Here is a 22,327-nt window from a genome sequence, read left to right as displayed (position 1 = left end):
ATCAGTGGTTGTCAACGTCCATGCCTCTGCACCATATAGCAGCACGGGAATAATTAGTGGCTTAAAGAGTTTGGTTTGATCTTTGTTCGTCGAGAGAGGACTTTACTTTTCAATTGCCTACTCAGTTCGAAGTAGCACCCGTTGGCAAGAGTTATTCTGCGTTGGATTTATAGGCTGACGTTGTTGTTGGTGTTAGTGCTGGTTCCAAGAGAGACGACTCTTATCTACGACTTCGAAGTTATGCCTGTTAACAGTGACGTGGGAGCCTAGTCGCAAATGCGGCGACTGTTTGTTTAATGACAGGAGATATTTCGTCTTGTCCTCGCTCACAACTAGACCCATACGCTTCGCTTCCATAACCAGTCTGGAAAAAGCAGAACCAACAGCGGGGATGTGTAGGCCAATAATATCAATATCATCGGCGTACGCCAGCAGCTGTACATTCTTAGAAAAATTGTGCCTTCTCGATTCTCGTCTGCAGTTCGAATTATTTTCTCTACGAGGAGATTGAAGAAGTCGCACCATAGGGAGTCGCCTGGTATGAAACCTCTTTTGGTAGCGAACAGCTCGGAGAGGTCGTTCCCGATACTGTAATTGCTTTTGGCTAACACAGCCGTATTAGTTTTGCGGGAACACCAATTTCAGACAAAGCGGCATAAAGGCAGCTCTTTTTCGTGCTGTTAAAAACAGCTTTGAAATAAACGAAGAGGTTGTGTGTGTCGATCCTCCTTTCATGGGTCTTTTCCAAGATTTAGTGCATGGTGAATATGTGGTCAGTTGTTGATCTTCCGGGCCTAAAGCCACACAATAAGGCCCAATCAGTTTGTTGACTTTGGGCTCTTTCACACAATAGCAAGAACCTGAGAAGATACTATACTGCAATCTGCACATCAGGGACTTAAAACAAGTATTTCTGCTAGAAAAAGTTATTATAATTTAAATTTCCCTTACTAAACGTGCTTAGAGTTCCGAGTTCTATAAATCAAAAAACCTTTGGAACACACTTCCGTTTGAAACCAGTCTCTGAACAAGTCAAAAATCACTTTCATCATATTTTTTGTGTGTAGGCAATTGTCATGCAATTTTGTGGTCGATTGTCTTTGGCGTTTAACCGGTTTGGCATAAGTGCCCGTACATACACAACCATTCATATATATACATATGTATATGTCCGTCACTGTGACATTTGCCATTTCATTGTTTAATATTTGCTAAACACACACACACACACTAAAGTACAAATATTAGTATTTTAGCTCCGACTGTGACATGTTACTCACTCAACGGGACTCTGTGTGCACATGTGTGCGCCAGAGTTTTGCTAAGCCTCAAGGTCTCCATGGGCAGGGTGCCCAGCATGTGGTATATGTAATTATTGTGATTATGCATTGTAATTTTGATGCCCCCCAAAGATATGTCAAATAGGTAAACAAACCGTTATTTCGATGTATATGGCTGTGTCTATAGCTAATTGTTATAGAAATCCGCTCTAATGAGATATTCTAAATATGTACTAAATATAGATTTTTAAACGCTTTTATATGAGCTCGGTTTTCAGGGAGATGTGCGGGAAATGAATGAGAAAAATATGAGTTTGCTAAATTATTTGCTAGAATTTATGGCAAATGCTTGACCAGATGAGATAGTATCAAAAGTTTGTATAAATAGCCTCGGACCTTACCAAATAATTACTGTTAATTAATGTTTTGCTTAGTTTGGGAATTGAAGTGCTTCAAGGTGTTCAATAAAGTGCTCACGTGTCTGTAATGGCCTAAACTATAAACTCATATATACTATTCTCATTTGAATAATGTGAGTCATACCAAAAGCGGGTTTGGTATGAAATTTCTTTACTATACTTGCTCAACATTTCGTTACATTGTATTATTTGTTCACCTTATTGTTATTTGTAAAACTAACTGAGATAGATATAGAGAGTTATATACGTATATATAAATGATCAGAGTTATCTCCGTCTATCTGTGAAGCCCCGCCCATAGTAATATCCTCTGCGAATGAAAGGTATCTTGTCGTCATACTCGGCTCCACCCAACCGGTGTGAGAAGTTCTGTAAGGCGCTGCTCATTCAGATTGGCAGGGTCCTCATGCGTGCGGCAATCAAGAGCTGATACCTCCTAAACCAGGGTGTTATGCGATTCCTGTGCCCGTTGGACATTTGCAGCCAGGTGATAAAATCGGCAGTACTCTAATGGAGCCTTCCCAACACTGCGCCGCCTTGGGAAGTAACGGTGGCCTTACTGCGTCAAGGAGCTCTTGTGTTCTCCGCGTAAAGAATAGACCAGTAGGCTCACCTAGCCATAAGCCAGATGAGCAAACAAATTCCTAATACAACAACAACAACTAACTGCAACATGCCAAATGCAGGTAAGAGCGAATCAGGGGCCAGGCGTAAGTTCAGCTTTTTGGACGTTCTTTCGCAATCTTCGAGGATCACGCGCGGGATGATGATGATGTGCCCTCCTGTACTGGCACTCAGAAGAAGGCGTCTACTGCGACTGTTGTAGGTGTCACGAACCCCCCTCCCCCTCACAAAAAACCTCCTCGAGCAGGATCAACTACTCTGAGATGGGTGATTTCAAGAAGGTCGAGGGTGAGCGTAGAAGAATGCGGAAGCGGTGAGGGAAAATGTTTCCACAGTAGAAACGGCACCTGCAGCAGGCAGCACATCAAGCATCTACTGGGAGGGTACAACCTTGCAAGGTTTAAAGATATGATCAACCTCCCCCGAGACAGATTCCGCCTCCTTGTCGCGCTCTACACTGGGCACTGCAGGCTCAAGAACTTGTCTAACATGGGCATAGTCCCTTCCGCAAACTGGCAGTTTTCTGACATGGAATAGGAAACTTCAGAACACCTGATTATAGAGTGCCCATTTGTAGAAGCAGGCTCAAAGCAAGGTTCCATCTACGTAGACAGGGATCACATCATCTCAGTCGACCATGCATGATATAGAAGAGGTCACAATGGACCTTAGGTCGCAGTGCAAAGCCTCAGTTATTTTTATCTTCCCATACTATATTACATTTTAAAACTGATCGAAATCGGACTACAACCGCACCTACTCTTCATATGTATACACACATTTTCGACATGATTCTTTAACTTTACAGTAAATAAAATATGGCCTACATATTCGACAACTTTTATCCGAATATCTTTCAGTCAGTGCCTATCGTTGACTTTTTACTTCAAGGTTTGTCAATGGAATTCCGAGGAAATCTTTTTCTGATAACAATGTGCCCTTGTTGGAAAAATGCGATAAATCAGAGAAGTAACCCTTATAACCTAGCCCCCATAAAATAAATTTACTTATTGTAACGATTTTCAAGGGGTGTAATGAGGTATAGTCATGCTTCTGAGTACGCAGTTACAGTCAAAGGGCTATACCCGCGCACACTGGAAATGTGAGTAACTCTTGCGTATGAGGCGGTAGCCAACCCATTTGGAGCCTAGGGTCACGGCTAAAAGAGAGGAAGCTTCAGTGGATCCACTCCGACTTATTCGGTTTAAGGGTTCGCTGAAGTCTGTTCGCAACGTCTTTTCAACAGACGCAGGACGATATGACCAAGAATGCTTATTATGAGCGGCTGGAGCGCGCTTATGACAATTGCCCCTGCCACGATGTAAAAATTGTGCTTGGCAAGTTTAACGCTAGGGTGCGCAAAAAAGACATCTTTAGTACAACAGTTGGAAAAGTCAGCGTCCATGGCGAAACCTCTCCAAATGTGTTGGGGCTGATCGATTTCTCATGGCCCGAAATGTGGTTGCCTGTAGATTCCAGCACGATCGAAAAGTTCAAAACCAGGCTGATCATGTTGTGATAGATGGACATCAGGTATCCAGCGTTCTTGGCGTGCATATGATCAGAGGACCTAACATCATCTCGGACCACTATATTGTTGTAGCGAAAATATTCTCCCGCCTCTGTACAACAAACACATGGAAGGTACAACGTTGAAAAGCTACTACCACAATCGTGAAACGGTTTTCTACTCGGCTTGCACTCCTGCTCTCTGAGAGCACTCGTCAGCAACTCGATATAAGGGAACTATGAGACGTTACTTCAAACTCCTTACGTAGAAAGGAGAGAAAGCGGGCAGCCTACCTGGCAATGATACGATCGACAACAACACGAGCAGTGAGTATGAACAACTTAAGAAGCTCCCAACAGGGGTAATGCTTGAAAATTCTACAAAAAGATGCACCAGCTAACAGGAGGTCTCAAGACCGGATCATACTCTTATAGAACCCCCAAAGGTGATCTAGTGATCGATGCCCAGATCTTACTGAAATTAATAAGGGAACACTTCTCTAGGCTGCTGAATGGCAATGATAGTGTAAAAAGTAGGACCCAAAAATCTCTGTCAATTACCTTAATTTCGAATATAAGGTCTTATCGAACATAGTGTCGGAAAGACTGAAGCCCACCGTCAACAAACGGTTCGGACCTTGTCAGTGTGGCTTTAGACCTGGAAAATTTACTATCGACCAGATTATCACTATGCACCAACTCTTGGGAAAGACCTGTGAAAGAAAGATCGACACACACCACCTCTTCGTCGATTTCAAAGCTGCTTTTGACTGCACGAAAGAGATATCTATATCTGAACTTGGTAGCCCCGCAAAGCTAATGTCAGCATTGATATCCAACGCAGAATCACTCTTGCCAATAACTTCTACTTTCTACTGAGTAGGCAATCGAGAAATAAAGTCCTCTCTCGACGAACAAAGTCGAAATTCTATATGTCGCTCTCATTTTCGTCCTGCTATATGATGTGGAGACATGGACGATGATATCATCTAATGAGCCGGCCTTAGGGGTGTTCGAGAGAAAGGTTCTGCGGCTGCAGTTGCATCTCGAATTGGCGCCATATAGCGAGAAGAAAAAACGACCGACGCGCTTTTGTTAACTCTACTTTAACCGCGTAAGCGGTGCCTACGCCAGAAAAGAAGAAGAACGAATTTGAAATTCGGTTTGCTTTTATACCATAAAGTATATCGGGCAATATTTGAGGTACCTTATTGAAGGTTACAGAAGTTCTTTTTCTTCTAATAATATGTGATGATGCCAAGAATGGATAAAATTGGCTAATTAATATTACCCCAACTTCGAAATATTTAGATAAAAATGTCAAACAAAGCAAAATTGAGTGAAAGTATAATATTGGCTATATTATAGTCCGAAAATATTTGAAATCGGTCGACAAATTCCCCCACTTTTTCATGAAACGCAGGTTTTCTGTCTTCAACCTAACCTGAATTCGATCACTTTGAATTCAGTTCTCCAATTAATTTTTCTTAACATAATCGAATTTTATAATATTTCCAGAAAACAGAAAAATAACTCAGCTATTCACTTTCAGCTTTCAGCCAACTTAAGCCGAGCTCTTTAAATATTTATTTATTCCACCACGTGTGTTTTCGGCTGCCCAAAGTAAATATCAGCGGTTTCGTTGCAATGACAGTTCGCATCGATTCAGTGACATTTACGGCGCTTTCCTTTGTAAACGCCGCCAGTATGGGCGTGTAAAAGTTTTTCAACAAATTGAAAGTTTACACTTTAACCACCGCAGCCAAAACCGACCAGACACCACAGCCATTGACGTACACACTGACGCACACACTGACGAACACAAACAACTGACAACAGCGAGCCAAAGCTAGGCGACGGAAAAGCAACAGAAGACTGGTGACACTGCCAGCAGCCACTCCCATGAGACACACACGCATACACATGCACATAGCCATACAAGAGGCGAATTTAAATTTAAAATTTATTCGCACATCATGAAGCAAACAAGCCTGCAACGAAATTGCATATGAATTTTTCATTTCCATCGATCATCAAATACTAACCGCAATTTACACGCATACATACAAATATTATATTACTATATACTCGTTTGTGAGGGCCACGCACACCGCAAAATCCCTTCGAATTCACAAGGTTCTTATAAAAATAGGATAAGAACACCTTGTCTTTTGTGCATCAGGCTTTCGGTTTTCTCACCGCTTTTCATTTGGGTTCCTTTGTTTTTGGTGCAACTAAGGACACTTGAGCTTGCTTTTCATTGCATCTGGCAATACTCTCAGTCATTATCTGGATAATAACGGTGTACTTAAAATAAATTGGAAATTCGTCCTTAATTGGCAAAATGGCTTTGCAAAATGGTTATGAAAGATTGATGAATTGATGAAAGCTCTGGTAATTGTGGGTTATGGCACAATCATAACTCGTTTGACCTTATATTATACATCGCAAATATGTAAAAGAGGACTATAGTTGAGGAGTAAATATTCAGGAATAAATTTAAAAAAAAAATCTTATTCCAAATTTCTAATGAGGTTCAAGCACTAAATATGTAGGTTAGGTTAGGTTAATCTGGTAGGCCAATGAGCCACGCATAGACCAGTTTTGGTCCTTTGCGATACCAGATGCAGTTTAGTTGCTAGGTTCATGAGGAGTAGTCATCCTTTAGAACGCCTGCACTTGTAGCGAATTTTGACATACTCTGTGGCCTCACTATCGATACTTCATCCAGTGTATCATACCGTGGCGACCCCAATGATTACACCGTAGCCTTGACAATGCGGGACAAGTGCACAAGATATGCTCGAATATTTCCCTGATGGCTTGCTCTAGATATTTCCTGCAGTCTTTTGGATTTGTCAGACCCATTCTGCGGGCTTATGCCGCCACCAGATAGTGACCATGTTTCTACTGTCCCTTCTATCGAGTGCCAATCGGAATTTTTTGTACTTCCGATCTACCGGTTTGCACATGACTTTTGCAGAGGTCTTGCACCCAGGTAGCTCGTTCCATCAGGTTTTGGTTTTCTTACCATGCTTCTGTTGAGATTGTCCTATAGACAATGCATGAGTTTCCCAATGTTGATCACGTTTTCGGGTGTTAGTCGTGCACCATTCTTGGTAATCTCGTCCGCTATTTCATTGCCCTCGATGTCGTTGTGGCCTGGCACCCAGTAGAAGTGAAGTTGCTAGCTTCTGACAATGCTTTCCACTGCTGCCCTGCTTCACATGACACTTCTGGTCGATATGTGATACCAGGTTACTGCCTTTATTGCTGCTTGGCTGTCTACGTAGATGTTGGCTCTGGATTGCCTGTAGGTGTATTAGAGAACAGTTCCGCTGTTTTCGCAATAGCAAAGACCTCAGCTTAAAATATGCTGCAGGGGTCCAGCAACTTAAAAAGCTGCCTCATCCCTAATGCTGGAGAGTATATTGAGTATATTCCCACACCAAGCAAACAAAGCCAAGAAATAATATAGAAAACATACATACATACACATAGAAATCAACACTAATAAGGTAAGGCACTAACAACTCTCACCAGAATCTTTCGACAGCTCTGATAGTTTCCGGATTGTGAAATTAAAATTGATAATACTCTCTAGAGTGAATTTTACTCTGAAAGACCGTTATAGCTTAACACCTCAATTTCCACCGCTCACTCAATCAATACATAAGCATGTCCTCTAAACTAACGAAGGAATCGGCGTGCACATAGTATTTGTTTATAAATCAATTCTAAATCTGTAAATACTACAATTAATGTTGTAATTAATCATCTGCTGTGTCAGTGCTTACCACCAACGCCCAACGCGCCTCTTCATTACCAAATCCAGGTATTTACACAGAAAACATTTGTCATTTTTGAAGCTCACGATACACCAAATACAAATACAAATACAGACATGTAAAGGTATATGTGTGTTCACAAAGTAACAATAGAAATATTTCGAATTCCATGCCCAATAATTTACCCAATGCCTCTGAGATTCATTAAACCAGCACACCGTGGACAACAACCAACAGTGTCAGTAGGAAGCGGAGCGGCCATCAATTGCATTTCAATTTCATTTGAGTTTTGTAGGTTACATTGAGGTCACCCAGTTGAAATGAACTCAAATCTCTACTAACACACCATCTCGGTTCCTAGAAATTTTAATTGTCATGCAAACTGAAAATTTGGTTGCGGATTTAGAGACAAACACAAAAATATATGTTATAAACATGTAAATATGTGTGGGTAAACCGGAAGATGCACAAACACCCTACAGGGAATTGAAAGCAACTCGAAGGTTATTCATGCTGCTTGAGCGCAATTAAGTGATGAGTAAGTTAATTGCTCTCATTTAATATTTAGCCACTAACCCTTTTAAAACTTAAGCGATCCCTTTGCCTTTGGTTCCGGTTTTTGGTAACAATGGCAGATAGGTTGCCATATTTTTTATAATTTTAGAAGCTGTTTTATTGGATATATTCTACAATATAAAAATCAGGTTAAATGGTGTTGCCATTTATTTGCATTTTTCATTAATTAAATTAAAATTAATTATAAAAATTTGTTTCATTACAAAAATAAAACAAGTAAGAAAGGGCGAAGTTCGAGTGTGACCAAACATTTCATACGCTTTCAATTTGCAAAGATCACAGTCAGGGGTATAGCTACAGGGGTGAGCACAACTTCATATTAAGAAGCGTTGTGAAAAAATTCAACATTCATAATTCGACGAAATTGTGAATGAAAAACAGGCGCACTCAATTTAATTAAGATAACTCGCACAGTGCTAGAACCTTTCTATTAAGTATATGAGGGCTAACAAAAATATTTACTCGACTTAACCCATTTTTAATATACAAACATACTGCTATCAGGAAAGGGTTCTCCCCGAATTTCAATTATATAGGGTAGTCGAAAAAGTATTTTCGTATTTTGTCAATAAATATCTTTTCAGTCGTATATCTCTAATGCAACCAATCACATTGTGTCATACCATATCGCGTTGGAAAGGTGAGATTTTAAGCTTCATTTAACCAAAAAAAATTTAATTCGAGAAATTTAAAAAAAAGTTACAGCTGTGCAAAGCTGAGTGAAAATAATGAAGAAATTCGCTATATTTTGAAATTTTTGTATAAAAAGCGAAGAATGCCACGCAAGCCGCCAATGAAATTTGTGAAGTTTACGGAGACGATGCTGTATCAGTTCGTGTAGCACAACAATGATTCGCTGGCTTCCGTTCTGGAAATTTCGATGTAAAAGATGTACCTCGCTCTGCTCGACCAATCTTTGAGAAAGTCGATGAAATTATGGAAAATATTGACCAGGAGCCATGACATCGCTAAGGAACTTAACATTCATCATCAAACGGTTTTGAACCATTTAAAAAAGGCCGGCTACAAGAAGAAGCTCGATGTTTGGGTACAACATGAATTGTCTGTGAAAAATTTAATGGACCGAATTAACATCTGATATTCTTTGTTGAAATGAAATGAAATCGAACCATTTCTAAAGCGACTGGTAACAGGAGACGAAAAGTGAATCAAATCTGACAATAATGTGCGAAAAAGATCATGGTCCAAGTGTGCTGAAGCTCAACAAATGATTACAAAGCCGAGAATGTCGCCTCAAAAGATTATGCTGAGTGTTTGGTGGGATTGGAAAGGAATCATCCACTATGAGCTGCTCCGGCCTGGTTGAACGATTGATTATACATTTTACTGACAATTGCTGATGAGATTGATGAAAGAATCGAAAAAACTGCCAGAACGGTTCAACAGAAAGGGCTTCATCTTCCATCAGGACAACGCTAGACCACACACATCTTTGATGTCTCGGCAAAAACTGGGAAAACTTGGCTGGGAGTTTTAATGCATCCACCACATAGCCCTGACCTTGCATCATCGGACTTTGATTTGTTCCGACCTCTGATGCAGAACTCCCTTAATGGAGTAAAGTTGGCTTCAAGAGAAGCCTGTGAAAATTACTTGTCGCAGCTTTTTGCCGGGAAACCAGAAAAGTTTTACACTGATGGAATAATGTCTCTTGCGGAAAATGGCAAAAAGTGATCGACCATCATGGTACATATTTGGTTCATTAAAGTTCATTATAAATATAAAAAAAAAAATAAGTTGAATTTAGAAGAGAAAAAATCGAAATAAAGTTCCCAACGGATAACTTCCAGTGATCCCGAAAGTGAACTGAACATGCGGCTATTCCTGTTAGGAATTGGCCAAAAACAACTGGAACTCAATTAAAGTGGGAAACAAACAATGAAATCCTTACATTTGCATAAATGTGAATTTACTGCCTGCAAGCTGCACTTGACAGGACACGACCAAAGCCAAGCGCAACGCAACCAAACGGAGACAGCAGTGACATACATAACAACCAGCACTTGTGAAAGGGACGACGGACACAAAGGAAGTAGAAAAACATAAATAAATGACAACAAGCATATTGAGGCTGCAGGTTGATAAGATGACGACTGGCTGAAACGGGATGCAAGTGCCTGTGTGAGGGGGCCGTGAGGTCATAATATTTATGCATGTGCAGGGAATGCACGGAGTCATGGCTCGGTGGAGCTGAGCGGAAACCAGAGGCTCTTGCTAGTTTAGCATGGGTTGTAGGGGTCTGCGCCTATGTAGGGCAACACGTTTCGCTGAGCAAATAAGCACAACAGCTGCTGGCACAATAAATGCGTCGAGCAAAACTCAAAAGTTGCTGAGTACTCGAGATCTCGAGCGCTGGAGGATTTGAACAATGTAATATAAAAGGGATAAGCCAGTCATAGAAAAGTAAATAAATATTATAAATAAATTTATGAAGTGTGTATGTGTGCAAAGCAGCGATTTGCTGACAACTAAAAGTCACGCGCCGCAGTCTGGACTCAACACGAAAAATACTGTTTTTATTTGTGTGTGTAGTTGTGTATGCGTGTGTGTGGCACTCACCTCGTAACGTGTGTCGATTTCAGGCAATTTCTCCAGAAACTCTTCGACCATGTTTCATTAAGACGTCCAGAGAAATTCCAGCTGCCCCTTCCGAGAAATGCCCACACACTTTTTCTGCTTTCTGTTTGCTTGAGATTTTGGTTGACACTTTGGTTTGTGAAATTATTATTGTCTCCGCACGCTTGGCGACATACACAGTTATCACTTTTCTGCAGTCACTGAGGTCCACTCATATACACATATTCAAAATGTTCGCTGTTGTAACTGTAATTGAGTATCCCTAATCTTGCACACTTTAACACTTGTTGAAGTTGATGAACGGATTAAAAGTGATTACAATGTTTGCAATACTTATTTGCTTGCCACAAACGCCCCGCCTCGCTCGCTGCCTGCTCGCCACGCACTGCGCAATTCGTGCAATTCGCCTTCTGGAACGAAGCTCTGGCTGCATCCACCGCTGCTGCACACGCACACCGACGTGCGATGAACTCGACCACGCCAACTAACCAGCTCACCAACTAACCAGCACACTAGCCACCACCACACGCACACAGCGCACCGCGTCTCACCATACGGTCACCAGCCAACTGCACGGAATGACTTACAAGCGGAATTATTTAGACAAAACGCTGGCTACTGCTGTGTGGCGTGCGTTGCTTCGCTGCCATGTGCCGTGGACTCCCGGAATCGCCGCCAAAAATCAGAGTCCCCTCTACTCAAAGGCACATACGTCTCGCCAAACTATGGACCAGCCAGCAGCTAAATCAAACCGAGCAGAAACAGTTATTAATGCACTAGTGACTGTATTTGTGTGAGTGTGTGTGTGCGCAACACGCCAGATAGCAAATCACTTGGTTGAGAAGAACACAGAATAGACAGAACACAACACACCAGCCGAAAACTGAACTGAACTGAAACTGTGGTGTCACTGAAAGCGACCTCTGTCAGTGCACAAGTCGAACTGAGCATTCGACAAGGAGCCAGCTTGTCTATATGATAAAATCGAAAGGACACTCGCACAGCTTGTGGCGTGCGAAAGTTGCAAATGCTACCGTTGAGCATTATCGTTTATGTGTTCGTGTGTAAGCGAGTATATATGCGTGTATGTGTGTGTGTGTGAGTATATTATGGTTGTTGGCATCAAACCGCCTACCGACCCTACAGCCGAGTTGCTGTGGCGCTGAGGTGCCGAAGCGCCAAAGCACTCGAGTTGTTTGAGTCGTCGAGTCGAGAGTCGTGAAGTCAGAGATTGTCGCATCGATGGTAGCTGTTGATTATGGCTTGCTGGCTGCTGATGTGCACGAGTGGATGTTGGAGCAGAAGTAACGAGTAAACGAGCGTCGGGCGAGCAGCTGGAGCGCCGAGGCGCGCATAATGAGCGCATAACTAGTGAGAGTGGCGAGTCAATGGCCGCAATAAAAATCAAACAAATCACTGGAAGAAAGGGGAGACAGGCAAAGAGTTGACTACGATTCGGGAAAGTTTTCGAGCAAACCCTATGGAGTCACCCTGTGCTGATTTATGAGTCGTGCTTTTTCTTTAAGGAGAAATTATGGAAGACGTTTAAAAAACAGTGTAATGCAAGTATAAATCATATCAATACTCTTCATAAGTCCGTTTTGTAGACCTCATGACAGGCTTTCAGGCCTCGTAGTTAGTACAGGGTACCAAAATTAAGACAAGATCTTCACAGTTGACAGAGTTGAAACAATGTTGCGACCATATTTTGTATTTTCGAACTGTTAAGAAATGTTGTTCCATCTTGTAATGCTCTATTTCAAAAAAAAAAAGAATTACGGCGAAAACGAACGCCACTTAAATATAAAAAACTTCAGTCCGAGACTTTTTCGATTTTGTCGTTACTTATGGCGGGTTCCAAATGAGATATTACAGAAATTCTGGTCAGAAATCGATTTTTTTTGAGAAACCGGCATTTCGTCCAAAAATTGTATTTTGCTTATAAATTCGATTAATTACTAGATTCTAGTATATTTTTTAACAAAATCTGGTTGGTTTTTAATTGCAGAGTAATCACCACAAGACGTCTTTTTTGAGAGGAGCTTCCTTAGATAAGCTGTAGTTCCTTTCGAAACAAATATTTTTGCTAATAATAAGTATTGAAATACAGTCAAAAGAATATAATATCTGTATAAATTCTTGGGTCAATAAATTTAAATTTTTTCTCAGAAAAAGTTCTGGAAAATTCGCGTTTTTCGGTCTTCTAAAACAAACACAGCTCAAAGAGCTATAAATTATGCTAGAATTCGGTATTTTATGCAAAAAATCTCACCCTATAAACTCGATTATGGTCGTCAAATACTCTCTCTGAAGTCAGCATAAGGTTGTTCATGTTTATAAACCAAATACAGCCTTTGAAACAAACACTAACATCATGTTTACTTCACCGACTTAGACACACTGTTGAATTCAACAGCATAATTTCGCTTTTGCGATAACATAAGTGACATTAACAGCATTTTTACTCTTAAGCATTAGATGTTACTAAAAGTTAACTGCAAAGTGGTAAACTGACCACTTACTCACATCGTTGGCAATCAGCGACAAAGTCCGGTGAACGGTACTCCAGCAGGCAACTTTAAAAATAGCAAAATTTAACAAACGAAAAAACACAACTCGCTCTTCAACTCTCAGAGGCTCTCTAACAGCATCGCAACAACTACTTTAACACTCCGCTTGTGGTAACCAATAGCAACAGCGCATAGCGTACGAGCAGAATGAATTTCATTGTGTGTACTCCACTGCGTATGTGGAACATTTAGCAGATAGCGCAAGAGCGTGTTTTGCTTTTCACTTTTCTGATGCTCCGCAACTGCAACATCGACAACAACAGCAAGCCCGCAGCACTCAGCGACAGTAACTGTTTAATAACGTTAAGTTGATTGTCAGTCAATGAGTGCATACTCAGCGTTGCCAACGCAATCGTGGATGATGATGCCGTTACTGCTGCTGTTGCTGTTACTGCTGACGTTCGCCATTTTCGTGCTGCTGCTGCTGCTACGTCATGTGCTCGTGCTTGCCGCACACACACACACACGCATATATGTATATGGCGTTGATGCGATTATGAATAGGTGCGATATACATACAAACAGCGCATGCCTTTACAGTTAACAAGCACACACAGTTTGCATGAAAGCATCGCATATCCTTGCACCAAAAAGCACGAGTGCCTCGCACAATGAAGCGCTGCGCATCACTCTGGCGGATATACTCTGTCAAACATAACCTACATACAGGTACATACATCAACATGATGAGGTGTACTCGTGCGTAGATGTGTGCGGCAGCAACATTCACTTAACGACAGGTGTCCACACACTCACACACACATATGTATGTGCGGTTTTAAGCCAGCGAGTGTGAACAATTTTCGTGCTTCGACGCAGGAACACAATCAAATTCAGGAAGCATAAAGAACGAAAAGAAATGGACATTTTTGAGACCGACAGCGAGAATTACTGGCTTACTGGTACATATGTAAATGTGTGTACATACATAAGTATACCCTTAAGTAGGTAACTTAAATGGCTACATTTACATATTTCAATGGGGAAAATAACAGCTTTAACCTTAACTTAAAAATCTCTGCAAACCTATGTAACCATACCTGTGACCCTCAGTACTCAATATCATCTCTTATATTTTCAGTGGATATACCAGCGGCCTTGCCAAATTTTTTAAGGGTATGGCTGTTTTGGGGGTCTATAAGATCAAAAATGGAACAGTGAAAAGTCTAAACGTAGGTTCTTCTTCTTTATTGTAGCCGAATTTACAAGAGCGAGCCAGTCGTTCTTCCTTTCCGCTGTTTGGCGCCAATTGAAGATTCCAAGTGTAGCCATGTGTTTTTCCACCTAGTCTTTCCAACGGAGTAGAGGTCTTCCTCTACTTCCTCTGGCGGGTATAGCGATGAATCATCTCAAAACTGGAATGTTAGTTCGCTGAACTATGTATGTCTATCAGACCCCGTCGCTTTGTTGTTCTTCAGACGGGTAATTGCTATTTGAACTTCTTCGTGGTCGTGCAATGGAACGTCTGCTCCATCGACATCGTTTGGCAAATCGTGTACACCATCTCACCTCATGGAGTTCTATAAGTATGCTCAAGTCTTGAAACCTTCTGTTAGTCGCCTCATCTATTCAATGAATTTTCGAGCATTACTACTATCAGCTAGCTTCTCAAGCTCTTCATACTCACACATTTCAGCGTCTCTCTTTGTTCTCTTTTTTTTTCTTTCTTCCCACCCCGCTTGTGTTGTTGTCGATCGCAACATTGCGAGGCAGGCTTTCCGCTGGCTAGAAATTCATCCACCAGAATGAGTGCCAGGACTCCACAACTCTATTATATGGCCACTTAAGTAAATGCTACAAGCACCTACTCGTCTCAGTCTTAGTCCGGTCAATCCCACTTCTTGAACAGCGATGATGTTAGCCTTTACTGCTACGAAAAATCAATCAATCAGCTGGTCAACGGCACCTTCCCAATTACAGGACCAGACTCTTCCAGGTGCATGCCCTTAAATCACATTCCTTAATACGTTTACAGTGGTCGTCATCAAAATGAAGGGTCTCTTATCCGAGTCTGTTGTGTCCTTTTGATTAAGGGTGTTTTTACTTGGCGGGTCCCAAACCTGGCGCATAATCCTGGGGAGGGACCGGAAGTCGTTAGCTGCTTAAGTGATATGTAAAATATTCATTTCTGACCACTCCCAACTGCATGGCGCTTAAAGAACTTTCCTCACTTGTGGGAAGTTTTGCACGTGGTTCCATCCTCCAAGTTCTCACACATCGACGGATGCAACTGCATTTTTGAGCACTCAAAACATCCATTTGATCAGCCACCATAGAGCCCTAACTTGGCACCCAATTACTTCTTTTTATTTCTGTATGAAAAAAACTAAAAGGTCAACGTTTTTCGTCATCTGAAGAAGCGGTTGTTGCATGAAGATGGCACCGTTTTGCGATACCTCAATCGCAGTGGCAAAAGTGTTACGAAATCAGTTGAAACGCATGTATTTATCTTAATTGGGAATATCTTGAAAGACAATAAAGCGATTTTTGATGATTTTTTGATATTTGTTTTTTTCTCTCTAATCCTGATATATAAAAGGCAATCCTCGTAGTAAATACTTTATGAAGAATTAAACCACATTGAGGAAAACGCGTTCTCAAAAATCAACAGCTTAACCAACCCACTTTATAGAGCAAATAGAGCTATTAATTCACTGAAATCTATTAGGGGATAAATCTTAAAGTCCCAAAATAAATAATTTTTGTCGTCTTTGACCAAATATTGCACTGCTATCATGTCAAAAGATTTACGTGCGAGAGCTAGATCAAAATTATTATCAAAAGATATCTGATCGTCTCGAGATTTTAATATAATCTGTTTAATATAATCCAAGTTTTGGCGCATCGAAGAAAGCTAATACAGCACTTTTGATGGTATCTCTTCAACATTGAATGCTGTTCACGTTCACGACACGCTTCATAAAACCTAGTCCAAGTTGCGGTTAGAAATCTCTAAACACACGTGCTTTGTGGATAGACGATGAATGCTATTATCGAGTCTCCGCAATCGTGGAGTCTTTCGCAGCGTGAAGTTTAACACATTCAAATAAATTATATTTATTTCGTTCGACTCTGGTGTAGTCTTATTCAAGAATCACTAGACGTTCGTCCTTGAATGCGCTACCAAGGCGTACTAACATAAATTTAGAGTATTCGTACTTACTTTTCACTACAAGTTCTGTTGTTAGAAAATTTTAAGCAAACACGATTAAAAAATGATTTGGCCACAAGTTTATTGAATTAATAATCAATACTTATTTGTTTCTACTAATAATTCGTTACTGTTAGGATATATAGCAAACTGTTGTGACCACTTGCTTTAGTCGGGCACCAAAGAAATACTAAATCAGGCTAAGGAAAAAATTAAATGCGTGGGAAAAATAGACATTTTCCACGTTACACTAACACGTCACCACTGGGGAAAGAAACCGCTGTGTCTCGTAGAATTCAACAAGAACTAACACAAATACTCGCACCCTGCAGGAAAACTAACGGTTTTGTAATTAACGCACTACTTCAAGTTATTGGTGTCAATAAGCCCTACAAACGAGCAAATAATTGCTAACAACTGACCATCAATACAACTTAATGATCAACACATTTCAATGTCGACATGTAAGTAAATATGTATATGTATATGAATTTATTTATTTACTTATGCGAAGCCAAACTTTTTCCTCGCACATTTAGCTTTGTAAACATGAGTAAGTTGGGCCTATTTATACACACATACAACCATTCTATACCCATGTACAAACATACATGTATATCGTCAACTAAAATGCAAAATAACGTAACAACATTTCCGGAAACTTACAGTGGCATGAATGAAACACGAAATAAAATGGAACATGAGTGAAAAAAAGAAATTTATATTGGTTAAAACTGGTTCATATCTGAGCGCAGAACAATGTTGGTCATATGTAATATTATGTATGTAATTAGAAGCAGTTAATCGCAACCAACAACACACCCAATTTCGATTTTTTTGATCATACGTTATTTTGCATTTCAGGCGAGGATATGCTCTTTAGCTGACAAAGAAGTGAGCAACACTTTTCTTCGACTATAAGGCTTTGAGCATTTCTATTTCACTCACAATCGGTTATTGAACAAACAAACAAAAATAATCAAAAATAAATGACAGATTTTTGTAAATAAATTGACCCGTTTTTCTCCCTTCTCTAATAAATTATATTATAATGGGCTTTGGCAGAAGATCGCTCCTAGAGTAAAGAGAATGCAACGCAAATGTTCATTTTCGCATGTTTCCTCTCTGGTGAAACGCAGTCAATGAAGCCTTCATGCTACAAGGCCTTGGACTCGTAGCCAATAAATTCTAATGGAGCCTTTATAGATCAAATATATGTATACATATACCCTGCTTCCAGTTTTATAAAACATCATTGAGTGTTGATGGCCTTTTTCAGGCTGTGACTTGTCAGATTGGAATATCTCATGCGAATTTTCGATTAAATCCCGAGTGCAATTTAGAAATATGGATATATGTAAATCTTAAAGTTGAGGCCACTGACTCGTTGCTGGATCGTATATCTTTCCATGATGAAATGGCAAACCATATTGAAGAAAAATATCAAAAGAGCGGGAAAAATATGGCGTCGTTTGCTGTCCCTATTCTACTTTTGTAGTGATCTATTGAAAACCTTATATTAGAGTCATGCCACTACCTAACTATGATTTACTCAGAGATTTTTTATTGAAAATTTTCATATATATACATATGTACATACCTTGGAAATATAATGTTTTTGCTTTTAGACGGAGAAAAGCCACAACAAGCGATTTTTCAATGTGTTTTGCCCAAACATATGATTACAAGTATACTTGTATATAGAAAGGGTTGAAGTAAAATCGATCGTCTTTTTTCACAACATTCTTATGAAAATCTGCTGCACATCAGGGTACTAGCAGAATAAGGTTAGCAAAGAAATTGTGTTAAGCATTGACCTGTCCTTAAGCACACCTGTTGAAGTCAAAGCTGGCGCGGCTGTTTCTACAGTACTTTTCTCACACGACCCTGCAGGAAATTGTTTTGCAAATACAATGTTGTTATCTAAGATTATTTATTTAGAAAGTACTACGAAGCTAATCGGTACAAGGAATATAAAAAACCAAATCGATTTAAATTATTATTCCTCTACGGTTTACTCTAGTAGTATACAGCTCAATTAAGGGGTTATATATAGTTAGAATTAAAAAAAAAATCAGTTTTTTTATTTTATTTTCTTAATGTATACATATATACATATGTTCAATTCACAACCTGTCGTAAAGCATCGTAAAATCGTAAAATTATAAATTTTTACTCTTGTTTTTTCTCACCGAAAAAAGTTTTTTTTCAGAAAATTCTCTTTTTCGCCTTCCACATTGTACATCACCCCTCAAATAATAAGCATTAATTGGCATAACATACGTATGTATATTTACACCGTTTACTTATATACATATATATGTACATACATATATAAGATGCATGCTTTCCAGTCCTTTTAAATGTAGGCTTTAAAGCGCCAGCAAAAGACCCGTTATAACTAGAATTTTCAACACTGCAATCACCCTGTTAAGGCTGATGACTAAACAATAAAAGCTCACCACTAGATGTCGCTCTAAACAGCAATACTCTAGGAGAGGTTAGAAACTTAGCTAAAATCATATTTATTTCCACGCGACAATACGAATGCATGCATACATACTATATTGTGATTGTGATTAAAAATTCATTGAAATTTATTTTGTGTCCATAAAAAATGGTCGGATAATTCGGTTATTTTGAATCACCATTGTGTCAAAGTACTCAATGGAATTTAATTGAAAAACCTATAGCTGCCGCAGAATTGGAAACTAATAATCTCATGGATATACATGTAGCTGTATTGTTCCATGTTTGCCTCGAGATCCAAATCTTTGCCTAATAGCAAGCCTATTGCCATAGTTAAATTTATTGTAAGCTTGTTTTATGATAATATCGAAATGGATTTGCATTGCAACCAATTTTATTAAACTTCCGAAATGTTTACAAACCACACCTTCCGCTAATATAAATCCGAAATTCATTTACAACAGAGAAATCATTTACCACAATTCAGTCTCAATGGAATCAACATGAGAAACCCTCTTCTCCACATCCGTGAAAATGTAGTCTCGCAGCCTGCCAAGGTGCAGCTGCCACATGTTGTGCATTTGCTCATAGGTCGGCGAATATGAAAACAAATATTCAAGCGGGTCGGAATCACCTGACTTATCTTGCAGTATATCACAAGTGGGCTGGTTCCTCGCGCAAAATACGGTATAAGCCTGCGCTGGAACAATCCGTATGTTTAACTGTTTCGCCAATAAACCGGTTATGTGTACATCGTCGATCCAAAAGAATTTGGCTCTCTGTGCAGCATTGTACAAGCGTCGCACAACATCGGCCGAATAGACGATGCCATAACCCGGACAGTATGGTGGATAAGTTTTGTTGGGATAATGCCTATAGCTGGCGTGCCACCTAAAACGATAACTACGGTGGACACGTACACCAATCTTTTGATTGCAGAACAATAGATCCCTTTGTTGTCTAAAGAGTAGCTTCAGAGGTTTGCTGATGTTGGTGACGCGATCACCGGCATGATTGTCCGTTTGGGGTAGCTGGTTATGTAACATAGTGTTGTGCAGGTAGATCATCAATTGCGGTGTGTTGAGAAAGACATCGTCATCCACTTTAATGAGAATCTTGGAATTACTACAAAAGTTTAGAAACCATTTCATGGCCATCACATGTTTGTATGTCATATTCTCATAGCTGTCGACAAATGAACCTTGCACCATATCGTCGTATTCGAAATTCTCCCGCTCCAACTCTGCCTGACTCGTCTCGGTGCCGGGGATGCCTAGCATGAAGACCACACGAAAAGGTATGTTACTCTTATGTAATGGCAACTCGACGAAATTCGCCCACGTTTGTCGTATCAATTTGCGTTTATCTCGATTCTCAGGCGCCGAAGGTACGAGTACCAATGCATGGATGTTGGGGGTGCAGCTGGGCTGGTTCATGATGTACGTGAAATTGTAGAGATCGATTAATTGGCTGTCATCGCGATAATCGTCAGCTTCGGTGGTCGGTTGTATTGACATTCGTATGCGTTCGGTAATGTGATATTTATTATTTCTCAGAGATGGTATGAATGCGTAGGCACATTCCCAAACGACGTAGCCAATTATCAGGCCCACTAATATTCCGACAAATAGACTGGCTACACTGGGCGCAGGCATTTTGCACAGATTTTTACCAAACCAACCGTTGCGGCCGAATTCGAAAAATAATATTTTAAGTAAATAATAAAAAAATGACGGAAGCAAACATGAATGAACGGTATGAGTTTCTTTGTACAGTTGATTTGCTATTCGATATGCATAATATTCTCGGAATGCTCATAAGAATTGACTTTGCTTATTATATACATACATACATATGTAGGTGGTGATGGTTAATGGGTTACATGGGTTTCGTCGAGCAAAAAAGGAAATATTTTCAATAATTTTTTTTTATTCTTCCGATCAACTTGAAAATATAGGACAATATTATATAGTTTAAAGACAATATATCTTTTTAGGCCCTGAAACCCAAACAACCCCTTAAGAGAGAAATAGAAGGGAAGTTTTAGACAAACACTGAAATTCAGAACTTGTAAAATACCAGCATTCATCTCGGGTGCTTTTCAGATGCATATGAACCCATGTACATATTATATGTATGTATGTTTACCTCGTTTACAAAACGACAACAAAGCAAGTTCTAATATCCACACCATAAAGCAAATGTAACAAGTGAGCCTAATCGATATGCACTTGATACGCTTCTCTTCAATAATTCAAGGACCAACACCTGTTTGATCCCATACCTTAACTAAATAATAATTTATTTAATTTTTAAGAGGAAGAGTAATGCATGCTTCGACGGGGGTATTGGAAACCCTATCATCTCTCCTGAGCGCTTTCACTTTCGGCATAATGCTTCTTCATCATTCAAAACTCTTAAGTGGGAAACGATCTGAAGTAATCATTTTCTGTGTGAGGAATCATTCCGAAAAGGCTTGCGGTGATTAAGTTTTATCAGAAACACAAGTCTACGAGTGGTTCAAAGTCTCCAAAGCTGGTCGAGAGATCGTTGAATACATGCCTCGTTCTTTACGAACTTCGACCTCTTCAACTGATGAAAATATTAAAAAAGTGAAGGATAATGTGCTTGAAAATCGTCAGGCAAGTATTAGAGAGATGGCAGGAGATCTCGACATTCGAATGAAATCGAGTGAAAAAAATTAACCGAAACCCAAATAAGCAAGCCAAATCTACAAAAGTAGACCGATGGGGACAGCAAACGACGACATATTTCTTCCCGCTCTTTTGACATTTCTCTTCACTAAGATTTGCCATTTTATCATGGGAAGATATACGACCCAACAACGAGTCGAAATTATTAAAATTTACTACCGAAATTCAGAGTCGGTGACCACAACTTTAAAACCGCTACGTCCTATTTATGGTCCTCATAATTGTTTTGTCAGATTAACCATTCAGCGTCCAGTGGAAAAATTTTAATCCACAGGCACAGTACAGAATGTTCCCGTGCCAGTGAGACATAGAAGTGCTCGTAGTGTCGAGAGCATTGCTGCCGCTAGCGCATCGACTGGGGAAGGGACCCAAGTCAGTCTCTCACACGTTGATCTCAAGAGTGGGGCATCTCTCTGACATCGTTGTGACGAATTTTGCGAAAAGATCTTGACCTATCTCCTTACAAGATCAAACTGAGGCAAGAACTGAAGCCGCTCGACCACAAGAATCGGCGTATGTTCCTGAATTGCGCTGAGCAACAACTTAAAAATAATCCGAATTTTATCGAAAATTCATCTTCAGCGATGAGGGTCATTTCTGGTTGAATGGCTTCGTCAATAAGGAAAGCA

At 40.0% G+C, this 22,327-nt stretch overlaps 2 protein-coding genes across 5 annotated transcripts in view; both read right to left on the bottom strand.

Moving 5' to 3' along the window:
* Positions 1 to 16,697, bottom strand: part of LOC120778972 (band 7 protein AGAP004871) — a 116,053-nt gene extending 99,356 nt beyond the window's left edge. For 3 of the 4 annotated variants that reach the window (XM_040111050.1, XM_040111056.1, XM_040111053.1), the window contains exon 1: positions 10,777 to 11,726. In XM_040111050.1, the coding sequence (XP_039966984.1) occupies positions 10,777 to 10,827 (51 nt within the window). In that variant the 5' untranslated portion in view covers positions 10,828 to 11,726. Of the gene's footprint in view, positions 1 to 10,776; positions 11,727 to 16,527 lie in introns of those variants that run through there. The other variant, XM_040111057.1, reaches the window with a different exon arrangement.
* A 2,760-nt stretch (positions 16,698 to 19,457) lies between these two features.
* Positions 19,458 to 20,678, bottom strand: LOC120778486 (UDP-GalNAc:beta-1,3-N-acetylgalactosaminyltransferase 1-like). The gene has a single exon (XM_040110305.1). The coding sequence runs from the start codon at positions 20,637 to 20,639 to the stop codon at positions 19,458 to 19,460; it is 1,182 nt and encodes a 393-aa protein (XP_039966239.1). The 5' UTR covers positions 20,640 to 20,678.
* Positions 20,679 to 22,327: the final 1,649 nt, after the last annotated feature.

The sequence above is a fragment of the Bactrocera tryoni genome, chromosome 5 (genome assembly GCF_016617805.1).
Source record: "Bactrocera tryoni isolate S06 chromosome 5, CSIRO_BtryS06_freeze2, whole genome shotgun sequence".
Taxonomy (NCBI): Eukaryota; Metazoa; Arthropoda; class Insecta; order Diptera; family Tephritidae; genus Bactrocera; species Bactrocera tryoni.
The sequence above is the reverse complement of the archived record's forward strand: the minus strand, read 5'-3'. Positions and strand labels throughout refer to the sequence as shown.